This window comes from Trichosurus vulpecula, chromosome 2 (assembly GCF_011100635.1).
Source record: "Trichosurus vulpecula isolate mTriVul1 chromosome 2, mTriVul1.pri, whole genome shotgun sequence".
Taxonomy (NCBI): Eukaryota; Metazoa; Chordata; class Mammalia; order Diprotodontia; family Phalangeridae; genus Trichosurus; species Trichosurus vulpecula.
Window position 1 is genome coordinate 259,421,561 of NC_050574.1, and position 16,478 is coordinate 259,438,038.

General features: G+C 36.8%; 1 protein-coding gene across 4 annotated transcripts in view; it reads right to left on the reverse strand.

Moving 5' to 3' along the window:
• Positions 1–16,478, reverse strand: part of ANKRD44 (ankyrin repeat domain 44) — a 369,642-nt gene that overhangs the window by 167,192 nt on the left and 185,972 nt on the right. For all 4 annotated transcript variants that reach the window (XM_036745366.1, XM_036745365.1, XM_036745364.1 and 1 more), the window contains exon 3: positions 8,359–8,437. In XM_036745366.1, coding sequence (XP_036601261.1) covers positions 8,359–8,437 — 79 coding nt within the window. The remainder of the gene's footprint in view (positions 1–8,358; positions 8,438–16,478) is intronic.

Sequence of the window (16,478 nt, forward strand, 5' to 3'; positions counted from 1 at the left end):
AAGCCAAAGAGGAGAAGAATGCCTTGAAAGGCAGAATTAGCCAAATGGAAAAGGAGGTCCAATGGACCACTGAAGAAAATACTACCTTAAATATTAGATTGGAGCAAGTGGAAGCTAGTGACTTTATGAGAAATCAAGATATTATAAAACAGAACTAAAGGAATGACAAAGTGGAAGACAATGTGAAATATCTCATTAGAAAAATCACTGACCTGGAAAATAGATCCAGGAGAGATAATTTAAAAATTATTGGACTACCTGAAAGCCATGATCAAAAAAAGAGCCTAGATATCATCTTTCAAGAAATTATCAAGTAGAACTGCCCTGATATTCTAGAGCCATGGGGTAAAATAGAAATTGAAAGAATCCACAGATTGCCTCCTCAAAAAGATCCCAAAAAGAAAACTCTTAGGAATATTGTTGCCAAATTCCAGAGCTCCCAGATCGAGGAGAAAATACTGCAAGCAGCCAGAAAGAAACAATTTGAGTATTGTGGAAAAACAATCAGGATAACACAGGATCTAGCAGCTTCCACGTTAAGGGATCAAAGGGCTTAGAATACGATATTCCAGAGGTCATTGGAGCTAGGATTAAAACCAAGAATCACCTACCCAGCAAAAATGAGTATCATGCTCCAAGGCAAAACATGGTCTTTCAATAAAATAGAGGACTTTCAAGCTTTCTCAGTGAAAAGACCAGAGCTGAATAGAAAATTTGACTTTCAAACACAAGAATCAAGGGAAGCATGAAAAGGTAAACAAGAAAGAGAAATCATAAGGGACTTACTAAAGTTGAACTGTTTTGCTTACATTCCTACATGGAAAGATGATGTGTATGATTCATGAGACCTCAGTATCAGAGTAGCTGAAAGGAATATGCATATATGTGTGTGTGTGTGTGTGTGTGTGTGTATATATATACATATGTGTGTATATGTATGTATATATGTAGGTATAGACAGATAGATAGATAGATAGATAGATAGATAGACAGAGGGCACAGGGTGAGTTGAATATGAAGGGATGATATCTAAAAATATAAAATCAAATTAAGGGATAAGAGAGGAATATATTGAGAGAGGGAGGAAGGAAGAGATAGAATGGGGTAAATTATCTCACATAAAAGTGGCAAGAAAAAGCAGTTCTGTAGGAAGGGAAGAGGGGGCAGGTGAGGAGGAATGAGTAAATCTTGCTCTCATCGGATATGACCTGAGGCATTAATACCATACAAACTCAATTGGGTATCTTACCCCACAGGAAAGAAGGAGGAAGAAGATAAAAAAGGGGGGACAATAGAAGGGAGAGTAGACAGGGGGAGGAGGTAATTAAAAACAAACACTTTCGAAAAGGGACAGGGTCAAGGGAGAACATTCAATAAAGGGGGATAGGTTAGGAAGGAGCAACATAGTTAATCTTTCACAACATGAGTATTGTGGACGGGTTTTACATAATGATCAGCACGTGGCCTATGTTGAATTGCTTGCCTTCTTAAGGAGGATGGATGGGAGGGAAGAGGGGAGAGGGTTTGGAACTCAAAGTTTTAAAAACAGAAGTTCAAAAACAAACAAAAAAAAGTTTTTTGCATGCAACTAGGAAATAAGATACACAGGCAATGGGGCGTAGAAATTTATCTTGCCCTACAAGAGAAGAAGGAAAAGGGGGATGGGAGGGGAGTGGGGTGACAGAAGGGAGGGCTGCCTGGGGAACAAGGCAACCAGAATATACGCCATCTTGGAGTGGGTGGGAGGGTAGAAATGGGGAGAAAATTCATAATTCAAACTCTTGTGAAAATCAGTGCTGAAAACTAAATATATTAAATAAATTAAATTTAAAAAAAAAAGCTTCCTGACAAGTAACTCACTCTCCCATGGTAAATTTTTTTTCATTTTTTCATAGTTCTAATTCTCAGCAAGTTTCTCCTTATCTTGCCTTGTGGAGCCAAGAATCAGTCAAATTCTTCTTCCATATGGCAACTCAACTATTGGAAAACTGCAAGCATGCTTCCCTGAAGTGTTTTCTTCCCCAGTTCTAGGGAACCCCTAGTTCCTTCAACTTTCCTTGTATAACAAAGATTTAATTCTCCTTTCCAGTACAGTCACATTCCTCAGCACATCTTCCAGTTTGCCAAGTCTCTTCTAAATATGGTGCCTAGAACTGAACCCAGTATCTCACATGTGGTGTGACCAGGGCAGAATTCAATTGGACATTAAACTTTGACTAACGTAGCCTAAGATCAAATTAGCCGTTTGGGCTGCCATGTTATACTGCTAATTTATACTGAGTTTGCAGTCCACCAAAACTTCCATATCTGATATGAAGTACTGTCAAGCCATGTAGTTCATCCTGTACTTATGCGCAGGTGTTATATTAAAATAAGCACAAGACTTTACATTTATCTATAGTTAAATTTATCTTATTAAATTCAGCTTACTTTTCTGGGCCATGGAGATTTTTCCATATCCCATTTCTGTGATCCAATATATTATAAATTTCATGTACTGCAAATCTGATAAGCATGCCATTCCTAGTCCTATGTCATGCCACTAGAAGACCTCTCTTTAGGTTGCCCTAAAACCACTAATCAACACTGTTATTGTCCAGCCCTTACAGATAGAACTGCTCACTTTTCTGAAAAGAAACCTGATACTCAGAAGTAAAGTGACTTGCCCAAAGTGATGTAATTAAATAATGGCAAAAACTGAGCCATTATCCTGATCACCTGACTGCCACTCCAGTTCAATGTTCTTGTCATATTTACCCTGGAATTACCAAAATATCTCCATCAATGGAAGTATAGTTGGAATATATCCATTACCTAACAAATGAACAACAGCCATTTGGCTCTGTGGTGCATTTGTTTTTTTTTTTTTAAAAATCAATTTATTTTATAGTGTCTACATTATATATATCCAATGTCTGTATGTATGTATTTATTATTTGCTTGTTAACTTTTAAGGATCTTTTTTTGTCTATTCCAACATGCAATCTGAAAACAGTTATTAGAAAGCATCTCACCTCCTATACATTATTTCTATTTGATCTAATGCAACAATATTTTTGGGCAGCTACATGGTGCAGTGGATAGAGGGTCAACCTGAAGTCAGGAGGACCTGAGTTCAAATCCAGCCTCAGACACTTACTAGCTGTGTGACCCTGGGCAAATCACTTAACCCTGTTTGCCTCAGTTTCCTCATCTGTAAAATAAGCTGGAGAAGGAAATGGCAAACCTCTCCAGTAATTTTGCCACAAAAACCCCAAATAGGATCATAGAGAGTCAGACACAACTGAAATGACTGAACAACAACGAACGATATTTGTAAAGTACTTAGCATAGCACCTGGTACATAGTATGTGGTATAGAACTACTAACTAGCTATTATTATCTACCTTGCTTATCTTTTTATGGACCCTGCTTCTTCTACCTTTTCCTTAGCAATTCCTAGCCAATAAATCCATCTGACTGATGGATTACTTGACTCACGAGTGATTTAATTAGTTCTTAATCTTCCCTTTACCTTAAGTCCTTCTAAGCTAGTTCCCAAAGCAATAGCTTAAACTAATGGTAAGTGAAAGTCAGTTTATGAAAAAATGTCAGTCACATGGGCATGTCCTGAATTCTCTCCTAGTAGCTTATCTCCCACTATTTGCCTCAGAGGCATCTAAATTTCCCTTGGAAAGCAGGAGATATCAACAAGAATTCTGCCAACTTGGATTACCCTGCCCCCTTATGTTAATGCAGAAAAGAGAAGGGTGATGCAATAATGAATGGCTCTGGTGGTGCAAAATCACTTGTCCAACATGGGAATAATTAATACCTCATTCATTATTAAATCTGAAAATTCTTTAGATGGTTTCCCTAAGTGTCAGCTGCCAGATGCAAGAAGGGTAATGAAATGATAAATATGGTGATCTTGCAATTATATTCCCTCAGGAGCATAAAACAAAACCCAGGTAGGAAAAGGATATTTTCTATAAAAATAAGAATCAACAGGAATCGTGACAAATCACAGGTGGTCAGAAGCTTTGGAAAACTTTTCCTCCCTCTACCTCTTTCACTTTCTGGTTGGAATAAAGAATGAAAAGGATATGAAAAGAAATTCCAAAGCAGGGCTGAAAATTTTATTAGAGATGCTACTAGCTCAAGATTAGTAACCAGTCTCAATTCCAAAGCTAAGCAAGGGGCACAGATCTGAAGATATCTAAAATAGCTGTGATGCTACCATAATTACATAGTTACAGTTAAAGATAGACTGGTTAATGTATATGCACATGTGATAGTGATAGGAAATCATATTTCTCAAGAAGGTTCCCCTCTCTATAGATGTGCCACACAGATAACTGGATAAAGATCATGTCTCTGCACTCCAACTTTCCTACTCAGAAGTGACCCCAAACCAGCTGAGGCCCTAAACACACTATGAACTGCTAGTCTCTGAAATCCAAAGCCACCAGATGCCTCAACTCAACCCAGAACCTTCCATTCCAACTGAGAGCCAAGAACTTCCTCCATGTGAGGGTTTTCATCTTGTGACAAGGATCATCTGGTAATATATCTAAGGAATGGATGTCATGTCTGATTTTGGGTAGTTTGGGGGACTTGAGAGATCTAGGTACTTAACTGACCCAGCACAACATTTTCAAATTGCCTCTGCCCCCAGCTTCCTAGTATCTGGAGGGAAAAAAGCCCTGGAAGCTAAAGTCACCAGCCCCTTCAGCTAGCTACTCCCCAAACTGAAAGTCCCATTTCCTGTCTGCATATTTGCACAAGCCAACTTTGCCCATTCCCAGAATGCACTCCCTTCTTACCTTTATCTCCACCTTTAGTGATTTTGCTTCCAAGCTCAGTTCAGGTGCCACTTTCTTCAAAAAACTTTTTATCTCTCTACTTGTTAGTGGTCTTTCCTTTCCTAAATTACCTTACATGTACTTATCTGTGTACATGCTATATCCCTTCCAAATAGAAAACCCCCTACTTGAAGACAGGGACTTTTCTTAGTATTTATATCTCTTTCACTGAATATAGGACTGTGTACATTGTAGGAAATGAATAAATGTTTATTGAATTAAATGGAAATAAACTTGAGATCAAACATACAATTTCAAAATTATACAATATAGTAAAGATACAATCCTGAGATGCTCACGGAACTGAAACTGTGACAGGAATAGTTGGTGTGTATTACGCAATGTTATGGAATTGAATTCTTCATTCTAGACACAAGTATTTTTTTTCAAAGGTTCTTGATGTTTTTATAGCTTCCTATAGGTTAATTTCAGCTGAGGCAACAGCTACCCAGATATAGACTAGCTTTCAAGTAAAATCCGAGCAGACCTCAAACAGGTCCTAGGTCTTGGGACCTAGCCTTCAACTGGTGAAAATTTACTTACTTCAATAGAAGTAATACTTCAATACTTTAGCTTCTGGGGTCGGGAGAGAGAAGCATATAGGAGGATGAGGTAAGTGATAATGGGTTAGACTTATGGTTCACAAAGCCTAATGTTCTGCTTTGGCCAGGGGCCCAAAGGCACAGTTTGTGGTTGGCCATAACTACCTCTGTTGAACATCTCCTGATCAATAGAGCTTAAGAATTAGATAATGTCAACATCTGAGGGAAACATTAATAGCCATCTCTCAGATTACTGACAACATTATATACTGCCAATTACAACACAGCTAACTTTTTTAAAATATCAATTCCAAAACCTGGAAAGACTTACATGAACTGACGCTGAGTGAAGTGAGCAGAACCAGGAAAACATTGTACACAGTAACACCAGCACTGTGAGATGATCAACTACGAATAACTTAGCTCTTCTCTGCAATACAAGGATCTAAGACAATTCCAAAAGATTCATGATGGAAAATGCTATCCACATCCAGAGAAAGAACTATGGCATATCTGAATGCAGATCAAAGCATACTATTTTCTCTTTTTTTTCTTTCTTGTGTTTTTTCCTTTTTGTTCTGATTCTTCTTTCACAATATGACTAAGGTGGAAATATGTTTAATATGATTGTACATGTATAGCCTATATCAGATTGCATGCCATCTTGGGAGGGGGAAGGGGAAGAAGGGAGAAAAAAATTTGGAACTCAAAATCTTCTAAAAGTGAATGTTGAGAACTAAAAAAAGAAGGAAAAAAGAAATAAAGTACTAGGTGCATTGGTTTAAAAAAAATTCTCAATTCTGTTTTATTTCCATAATGCCTCCCTCTTAGCCTTCCTCCTTTGGGTTCCATTTTAAGTTCCAAACAGTCTCCCTCCTTTCCTCCTCACCATGCATAGAAAAGGCTACGGTTTGACACAGATACACAGATATACACACACACACACACACAAGCACACACACACACACACAGACACACACTTTTAAAACCACTTCTATTCATCAGTTCTTTCTCTGAAGGTCTCTAACACCTTCCTTCATAGGTCCTTTGTAATTGATCTGAGTATTTATAATGCTCAGAATAACTTAAGTCATTCAGTTATTCTTCTAACAATATTGCTCTTACTGTATACAGCATTCTCTTGGTTCCATTCATTTCACTCTTTGATCTTTCATACAAGTCTTTCCATGTTTTTCTAAAATCAACCAGCTCCTCATTTCTTATAACACAGTAGTATTCCATTACACTCATATACCAAAACTTGTTCAGCCATTCCCCAATGGATGGGCATCCCTTCAATTTCCAGTTCTTTGCTACTACAAAGAGAGCTACTAGAAATATCTTAGAACATATAGATTGTTTTCTTTGATCACCTTGGGAAGCAGACCTAATAGTGGTATTGCTAGTTCAAAAGGTATTCACAGTTTAATAGCTGTTAGCTTTACAAATAGCCCTGTAAATGCTTTATAAAACATAGTTGGGAATCCCATGGGTGTCATTTAAGTCCAGGAAACAAATGCAAAAATTTACACCAAACTAAAGGCTTGTGATGAGACAAGACCATATGTCCTGAATTTTGATCTCCCCAAATGGAAAATGCAAGAGATTAAGAGAAATGTCAACCAGGGTCATTTACATTGACTTAGCTATACTCTGTGGGAAGGACTAGCTCAGTATTGCTTATGGGAGAAAGCCCATCATCTTTTTGTGAAATTTATTTGGTAAAAGGTATTAAGAATCCCAGTTTTCAAACAAATTTTAACATTTAAAAATAAGGCACAAGTAACTGTGAATTTATTTATGCTTTAAGAAGCCACTTTGCAAAATAGATGAATGAACACACCATTAAATGAAACAATTTTGAGCTAATCTACTTTGTGGTATTCTAATTTTTACTATGATATCGATTAGATATGAAGAAATCATTAAGAGAAAATATTTGATAGAGAAATAATAATTCCAATTTATATATCATTTTATGGTCTAGAAATTTATATATCATTCTATGGTCTATCATCAATTTATATAGTATTTTATGGTCTAAACATTTTCATCATAACAGCCCTTTGAGTCTGGTAAAATCCTCATCCTATGGATGGGAAACTGAAGCTCTGAGAAATTCAGGGACTCATACGACCAGGGTCATACCATTAATGTAAATGGCAGAAATGAGAAACAAAATGAGGTTATGCCTGATCCCAAGTCTCATGAGTTTTCTGTAGAGAGGCAGCATGATGCAGAGGAAAGAAAGCTGACCTTAAAGGGAGGAAGAAGCTAGGTTTGAATCCTACCTGAGTTTTTCCTAGGTAAGATTCTTACTAACCGGGTAAGTTGTTTAAGTTCTAAAAGCCTCATTTTTTTGGCAGCTTGGTGGTGCAATGCATAGCATACCAGGCCTAGAATCAGGAAGACCTGAGTTTAAATCCAGCCTCAGACATTTACCAGATGTGTGACCCTGGGCAAGTCACTTAACCTGTTTGCCTCAATTTTCTCATCTGTAAAATGAACTCAAGGAGGAAATGGCAAACCACTCCAGTATTTTGACCAAGAAAACCCTGAAAAGGGTTATGAAGAATTGGACACAACTGAAAACAATTAAACAACAACGAAAGCCTCATTTCCCCCACGAACATAACAAGAATAATAATAGTATCCATTTCACAGGGATAGTTTGAGGATCAAAAGTATGTATTTACAATAATTTATTGAAGCATTTTGCAAACCTTAAATTGCCATATAAATATCAGTTATTATTATGATAAGTTATTCTTTAGTTAAAACAACTGCATTTGCTGACTTTGTTGTATTTAGGAAAGTATTGATCAAACGATGTCCCACAGACATAATAAAATGCTGTTATTTCTTTAAGTCCCTTTTAATTGTCTTCTCTAATGTGGTCATTTGCAACATGGCAATATTCTCCCTAGGTGGTCATTTAGTCTGCCATTGACTTCTGGGGAAACTGGATTTACCTGAAAGAATTAGGAGTTCAATGATTTCTGCATCTCCCAGAAAAGCTGCAACATGAAGTGGAGTCCGTTTCTCAGCATCCTAGGAGGTAAACAAAAAGAATTCAAATAATTGGTGATGGATGATAGACACCAGTGATGATGCGAACAGAAAAGAACACTTATCAGAGTTGCTGAGGTAGAAGTCCAAAAATTCTAACTGAGTAACTCGGGTTATGAATTCATTCTGTACACGTACCACATAAATGAATAGAGTGAACAAATGTGTAAGGCGCCACATGCTAAATCCTGGAGATAACAAGATAGAAGCATGATATAACCCCTGTTTCAAGGAGCTCATATTTTATTGTGGGAATGACAAGTACACAGAAAAATATACAACACGGTTGGGTATCATGGAGAGGAGGAAGGAGACATTCAGATTAAGTGCTCTAGGAAAATCTGAGGGGGGAGGGAATATGTCTAGTTGAGAGGAATCAGAGAAGGCTCCACAGAGGAGGAGCCACCTGAGCTGAGCCTTGAAAGAAAAGAAGGCTGATGAATGGTAAAAATGAGGAAGGAGTACATTCCAGAAACTAGAAAAAGACAGTATGAATGTGCCAAGACAAAGATAATATGTTGATTTGGAAAGCAGCTAGTAGTCTAATATGAATGAAAAGTAGAATCTATGCAATATCTATCATATTTCATATATACAGACATAAGATTACATATACATGATAAATAATATTGGAATATGTGAAATAATGCTGGAAAGATAAATTAGAACCAGATTATGAAGGACTTTAAATGCCAGATTAAGGAGGTTATATCTCGTAGTCAATAGGGAGCCACTTAAAGTCTGTTCAGAGTAGTGACATGGTCAGACTTGTACTGGGAAATTTTTTGGTAGCCATATGAAGGATGGAGAATAGAGAGATTAGAGGCAGAACCATAATTAATGTGGGATAAATGGGGCTTTTCCCAGAAAGCCAATAGCCAATGGGGCACACTTCCTCCCTAAGGAGGCCACACTTCCTCCCCAGGTAACCACCATCCCCACAGCATGTCCCTTTGAAGTCGTCAACCACCATTGGCACTACTCTCTTGGGATCTCCCTGATCACTATTGCAACCAGGACCAGACTCTCAGGGGGAAATATTGACTAACCAACCCTTGGACTGTCCTCACCATCTGAATATGCCTTACACTCAGGTGAATGCTCCAAGCAAGAGGATTTCTAGTTATAGTTCTGATAGGAAACAGAGAACTCGGTTAAGATGCCATTATAATTTTTGTGTATAATTTCTTTGTATACAGTCCTTTCTTCCCTACATCTTTTATTAAAGATCAAATCAGAAAGGACCAAGAGGGCACATCATGTATTCAAGGACATACCACGCTGGTTTTTTAGTTTCCTTTCAACTTTCTGTTGTAATGAACAAGTTCCAACTTCTCTGGAAATCATTAAGTTCAGTTCTATGGCATGGTTCATGGTTGAAAACATTTATTTGTTTTGTTTTGTTTTGTTGTTAAAGAGAAGTGACCAGTTACACAGGCAAGGACCCACAAGGACTTTCAAACACCAAAGTTGGTCAACAGGCAGCCCCCTTTTCATAAAATTCTCTCATCACTTTCTTCCTCAGTGATTATGGCAGGTGAAGACCAATTTAACCTAAACTTATGGCTGCACCTTGTACTTTCTCCCAACCAAGTGTTTCAGGAAAATTGTAAAGATCCCCAGGACTTTGATTAGCAGTTCACTTTTATGATCATGTTCTGCTAGCACTTAATTATACAGCCAACTTAGTCAGTTCTTCATTATTCAGAGACTGATTATTCAATTTGTGGCCAGCTCAGGCCCTTTTGCTGTTGCTCCTCCCCCCTCTGACTTCTTGCTTTTAGGCATTTCATGACTCATTAGTATCCATGCCAGATGGCAGGCAGGGGAAATCATAAGAGTTGAAACTCAAACCACTCCATTTTGCTATCCCTTATCAGTTCTGACAAAAAGGTTTTGTGGAGAAGGAGGGTGACATTAAATGACTAAAGAGAGGATACCTGTGAATTTCAATTACTGTATACGTGTTATCCCTGTTAGCAGTTATTGTGGATAATTGAAAGTAGGCCATGCATGTAATTATAAGATTAAAAAAACAAAAAACAGGGCATGCTGGACATGTAAGAGGCAGTGTAGCATAGTAAGCTTGTGTCAGAGGCTGGATTTCAATCTATTAGCTGAATGACTATGGATAAGTCACTTAAGGTCTCAGTCATTCTCATTTATAAAATAGGAAGAAGAGCTGGAGAGCCTATCTTCCAGAGCTGTTTGTGAAGCTCAGATGTGACTATTTATATACAGCACTTTACAAACTTTCAAGTGCTACATAAATATCCATTATTATGACTATTATTTTTATAGGTTCCTAGGTGGCCCAGTGGGTAGTGTACTAGATCTGGAGTCAGGAAGTCAAATTCATCCTCAGACACTTTCTAGCCATGTGTGGCCTTAGGTAAGTCAAGACAGAGGTCTGCCTCAGTTTCCTCATCTGTAAAATAAGGCTAATGAGAGAACCTATCACCCAGAGCTGTTGTGAGGATCAAGTGAGATAACATTTGTAAAGGGCTTTGAAAACAGTAAAGCACTATATAAATGCTAACTACTGTTGGTGCTATATAAGATTTGTGCCATTCTTTCAAAGTGTGGCCACATCAAATTATTTTTAAGAGTAAAAATACTGTATTTAAGGGGGAAATAGCTGTTGTTTTTTAACAAAATAAGTTTATTACTTCGTTTTCCCAAAGAGAAATACAAATGACTCAGACAAATTACCCTATCATAACTTTTTATCAAACTCTCATATAATATCAAAATACCCTACTTTTGATGGCATCCTGTTTTGTTCTCCAATTCCTGCCCACATTTACCTAATTCATTTCTTGCGAATCCAAAGACAAAAATTACATCATTTCATACTCTTCAGTGAATTGAACTGGTTCCAGTGTCTGATTCAACAAGCTAAGCTTTACTTAAGTGATTTAAACAATAAGTGAAATGGAATCAAATTAATTGTGACTTAATCTGGCCTGAAGCAAAGTAATTGCTGGTTCATGTTCTGATTTGGAGCTCTTTGCTAAAAGAAAAACCCAAGAGATCTCCCAGGCTTTTGTCTCTTCCGAATCTGCTTGGCCTGTCATTAAGCACTTAGCTGGCTTTAGAAGTTACTGATTTTTTTTTACATCTTTTGTAACATGACCTGTTCAAACTGAAGCTTCCATAACATAACAAGGGTGTGTTGAGTGAGATCATATGGTAAAAATTCTTCATTTTATACCCTAGCACTAAAGCTCCTTTTGGTTACCTGAACATATTCACACTGGCTTTAGGTGACCTACCCATGAATAAATACCAATAACTTAGATAGCTCTTAGAGAAGTTCCCCAGGATCTGAATGAATATTGATGATGGAAGCAGGGAGGCAATGTGGTGAAGTAGAAAGAGCCATGGGTTTAGAGCCCCATGACGTGAGTTCAAATCTTGACTGCCTGTGTGACCTTGGGCATTTAGCTTCCCTTGACCTCAGTTTCCTCATCTACAAAAGTAGGAGGTTGGACTAAGTGGCCTCTAAATGCCCTTCCAGCTCTAATTCTACAAACATCCTTTTAAGGTAGGCAGGTCCCATACCAAGTCATACTTTTAATCTGACCTATGAATGAATGTAATCCTCTGGACATGATCCAAAATTTTTTGCTGGTACTGCAGAGTTTTGCTCTGGGCCATATTTCCATTCTGAGAATGCATCTAAATCAGATTCTTATTCAGGGATAGTGTGGTAGGTATCTCCTCTATCACATTTATTTCCAACCTTATTTTCAAGTAATGTTTGTACACAGATGAAATAACAAAATTAGTCTTTATAGAGACTATGACTATGATAGAAGGATAGTAGGTTGAGAAGTACATAAAATGTTGCTAGGTAAAATGGTTTGTTTTTTTTTAATTTCTTTCCTATAAATCAGATTCATGTCGGATGATATCTCTTAAAATTTTTTCTTTTACACAGATCCAACAAAAAGTTCCAAAAATGGAACTGGATTTATGTTAACATTCAACTTTGCATGTTGGAAAGACATAGAAGGTTTGAGCTTTTTTATTACTGATTTCAGAGATATTTTATTTATTGAAAGCGGGTGTCAACATAAATCCAGTTTCCATGTTGTGACATCCAAGGAAAGCAAACCTTCTCTCTCTTTAATAGCCCATGGCACCACAAGGTAGCACATAAAGGGGGCGATTGCCTGCTGAGCTGAAAACCATGGCAGAAAGAGAGCAGACAGAGGAAGTTTCTAAATTGTCTGTTTACTATATAAGAAGCAGATGAAAGAAAATAAAGGAACCTAAAGTCTGTGTATTTAAAAGGAAGTCTGAGATAGTAAATTAGGCCATTTCAGTGAACTAAAAATGCTACTTCGAATGGCTACAGGAAGCACCCTCGCTTTTATTTGTAGAGATGAATCAATGTTCATCATGTCTTTTGGAAGCTATAATTACTAATAAACTATGAGCTAGAAGTGAAAAGTGGAATTATAAAAGGTGTATAATAATGCAATCTGAGCTTTTTATAGATATTTTATGCTTTTAAAAAACCTTCTTTCTGTACACTCAGCATCTTATACACTGAGAAAGAAATATTAGCAAAACTAGAAAGTCTTGTTTAAAAAAAACTTTACATCATTAACTCAGGGAGAATGTTAAGGTTCATTTTTCAGATCTGATTCAGCCAAAATGTCCACTAGGACAGAGGCACTGGGAAATAAGTACCAAATTAGACCCAGCGAGCTTAATGTGACATCTGGGATGTACTGCTGGACATAGCAATGTGCCAAGAAGAAGTCAGAGACACAGCAGAAAGAAGATTCTTTGAGCTACAGCAGTGACTAATAGAATGGACTGTGTAGGGGATATGTTCTTTCTTCAAGAAAGTCACAGGCAAAAAAGAAATAAATCAAATGGGTTGTAAAAATGAGAAAGAAACTTGGATTTAAGTAAAACTGCTTGAGAGATGAAGATAAGAAATAACTAAAGAACAGGCCAAGCTCTGTTTCCAATTCAATTTTCAATGAAATTTAATCTTTGCCTTGACTACCTTATAAACACACTATACACACATACACACACACACACACACACACAGACACACACACACACACACACACTCTGTTCCCTGGATTGGCCAAAAAAAAAAAAAGGTTAGGCTTTTACTATTATTTCCTGTTTGTTGCCTATTCCGAAACTAACTTTTCCATGGCCATAATTTTCACTAAATCTAAAAAGTGACTATTCCCTAGAATTCACACTCTGATAAAAGTCACGGAGACTTTTATCTATTCACATGATGTTAAGTTCTGCACCGGCATGGACAAGACGATTTTGGTAGCAAATGAGTTTGTGGACCAAAGCTCCTGGTTTGTACCTAAAAAAAAAAAAAAAAAGCTCCATCTCTCCAAAAGACAAATGAAAACAAACAAAAGTGACACTCAGAAGAATTTAAAATGCAGCTAAGAATAAAAGGAATGAGAAAAGCCACAGAATTTCATTATATTTGTCCTAAACATCTCAGTCTTAGACATTAATTTCAAGGACAATGAAGTTCAATCAATATGCAATAAGGTACTGCCCAACAAACACAGTCCTTAATGCCATGTAGAGTTGATGCAATCCTCATGTAGACTTTGGAGAATGCATGGCCCTTCTGTACGGCTTCTGCCTCTGCTGTATCTAGTCTTCTTGCTTTTAGGTGCAGGAGAGCTGGAGATGACTATGACCTTGTGAGCTCCAAAATGTCAGAATAGCAAGCAACAGCTGTCCTGGAGCTCAAATTCACACAAGGTGGACCAATGGTTTATCAATCACCAAACATTTATTAAATTCCTAATGTGTGCCATGCACAGGGCTAAGCACTGAAGATACAAAGACAAGGTAAATAGTGCCCTGCCTCAAGGAGCTTACACTCTATTGGATGTTTAAAACCCTAGCTGAGCCGGCAAAAAAACATAAAAGCTATTCATCTCCCATTAGTACTCTAACCGAAGATGTTCCAACTTCTATTAATTTTTTTAAGTTAAAATTCTTAATAAAAGAAAAGCTGAAGTAATAATATTCTTTAAAAGAAGTGTATCTAAAAGGTTTATAAATGTTTGGATTATCACATAGGCTGATTCCTAAAAAAAATTAAAACAATATTTATTTTGCCAAAAAAAAAAGATGTCCACCCTAACACTTTACATAATTTTTAAAAGTTTTCACAGGTAAAAGATGAACTTTAGATTTCTTCCCACCACAGAATATAAAGAAATACAATGGCAAAGTTGACAATGTATCTACACCTCTGACACCAAATAGACTAAGTTAATAAGAGACAAATAATAACTGAGTCAGAACTCAATTGTTAACTGAATTAATGTCTTCCTTCCTCCAATATCCCCAATCACACACTTAAACTCTTCACGAAATAATGAGATCATACATGAAATGAATCGGCGACAACTACAACTACTTCACTTTTTTTCACCTTAGAAGGAAAGTGGAAAGGAAATCTAGATTATGACAGAAAAAGGATGCTCTGGGGTCCTCAGAATTCCACTTATAAAAGTATACCAGCACTCTGCAAGGGACAATATTAAAATCATTGCCAGGCTTAGACCCAAGGTATAGAGACATTATTTGTACAAATACAATGTTTTGAACTGTACCTTTGATATCTTTAAGACAGGGAACTCCTAAGGGAGGGAATTCCCTTTCCTGACACAGGTTGGTACTTTCTCTGCAATTTATGGGCTTAGAGATTTGCCTAGAGGACTAAGGCATATATCTATATCTATATATCTATATATCTATATATATCTATATATATTTTATACACACACACACACACACACACACACACACACACACATCTCGGTACGAATCAGTTCACCTAAATCTAAAACTTCTTTGTCAGATTGCAGCATGTTTCATCATAGGCTTTCTGTGTTTATGACTGGTCATTGCATCGATCAGAGTTTTTAAAGCTTTCAAAGATGTTTGTTCATACATTGTTGTTATTTTATAGACATCTTCCCTCATTTTTCTGAACCTATTATTATTTCTTATAGCATGATAGTATTCCATTATAGTCATATACCACAATTTGTGTAACCATTCCTTATGTAAGTGAGCATTTTCCGGTAATGATAAGGTAGCCTTAATATGCACCCACACTAGAGAAAGTTGCAAGTCCAAACTCCTGGGTGATCAGCCTTCCTACTCCACCTCAAAGATACCACTTAATAAAAATCTAAATCCTGATTTCCTATTTATCCATTTGATTCAAAATAGGAACCCACAGAAATTAACATATAAGTGATATTAAAAGCTCTCTTCTCACTTTACAAGCTCATTGAAAGAAAACCATATGATTCTTACTTAATAAAAAAAGAAATATTGTTGACTTTACTCAGGAATTTTCAGGTATTACAGTTTATGATTAAAAGTTACAGATAACACAATAATAACTATTATACTGACTTTGGAAGTTTTATTTCAGGCAAGAAGAAAATTAAGAATTTTGAAACATGATAAGGAACCCCAAATGCTGATAGTAATTACAGAATACTTAACCTGATTATAAACAGTTTTAGGGTCAGAGAAGCAATGAACATATATCTATGTATACATACATATACATGTATATACACATGTATATATGTACATATGTATACATATACATATATACACATAATACATATGTGTAGGTACGCACACATATCAAAGTATTATTACTTCTAGCAACCATTTTATATGTACTCGATCAGACAATATCTTACAGACAGAATAACAGAAGCCAAATACGAAAAGCCTAGCATCAACTCGTCATATTATGGACATGTCTAAGAACGTTAAAGTTTCAGCAGAGAACAATCCTTTGTCCATACTTGAAATAGCCACAGGATGTTTGAAATGACCCTGGGCTATCCCTAATGCAAATATTTTCCAGATGCCAGTTTGTTCACCTCCTTTACCCATTTGCTCCTTATCCTGGGATTTCCTTTAATATGGAGTGGGACTTCATGGTCCAATTTGGTTAAGGGTTCTAGGAGCACCA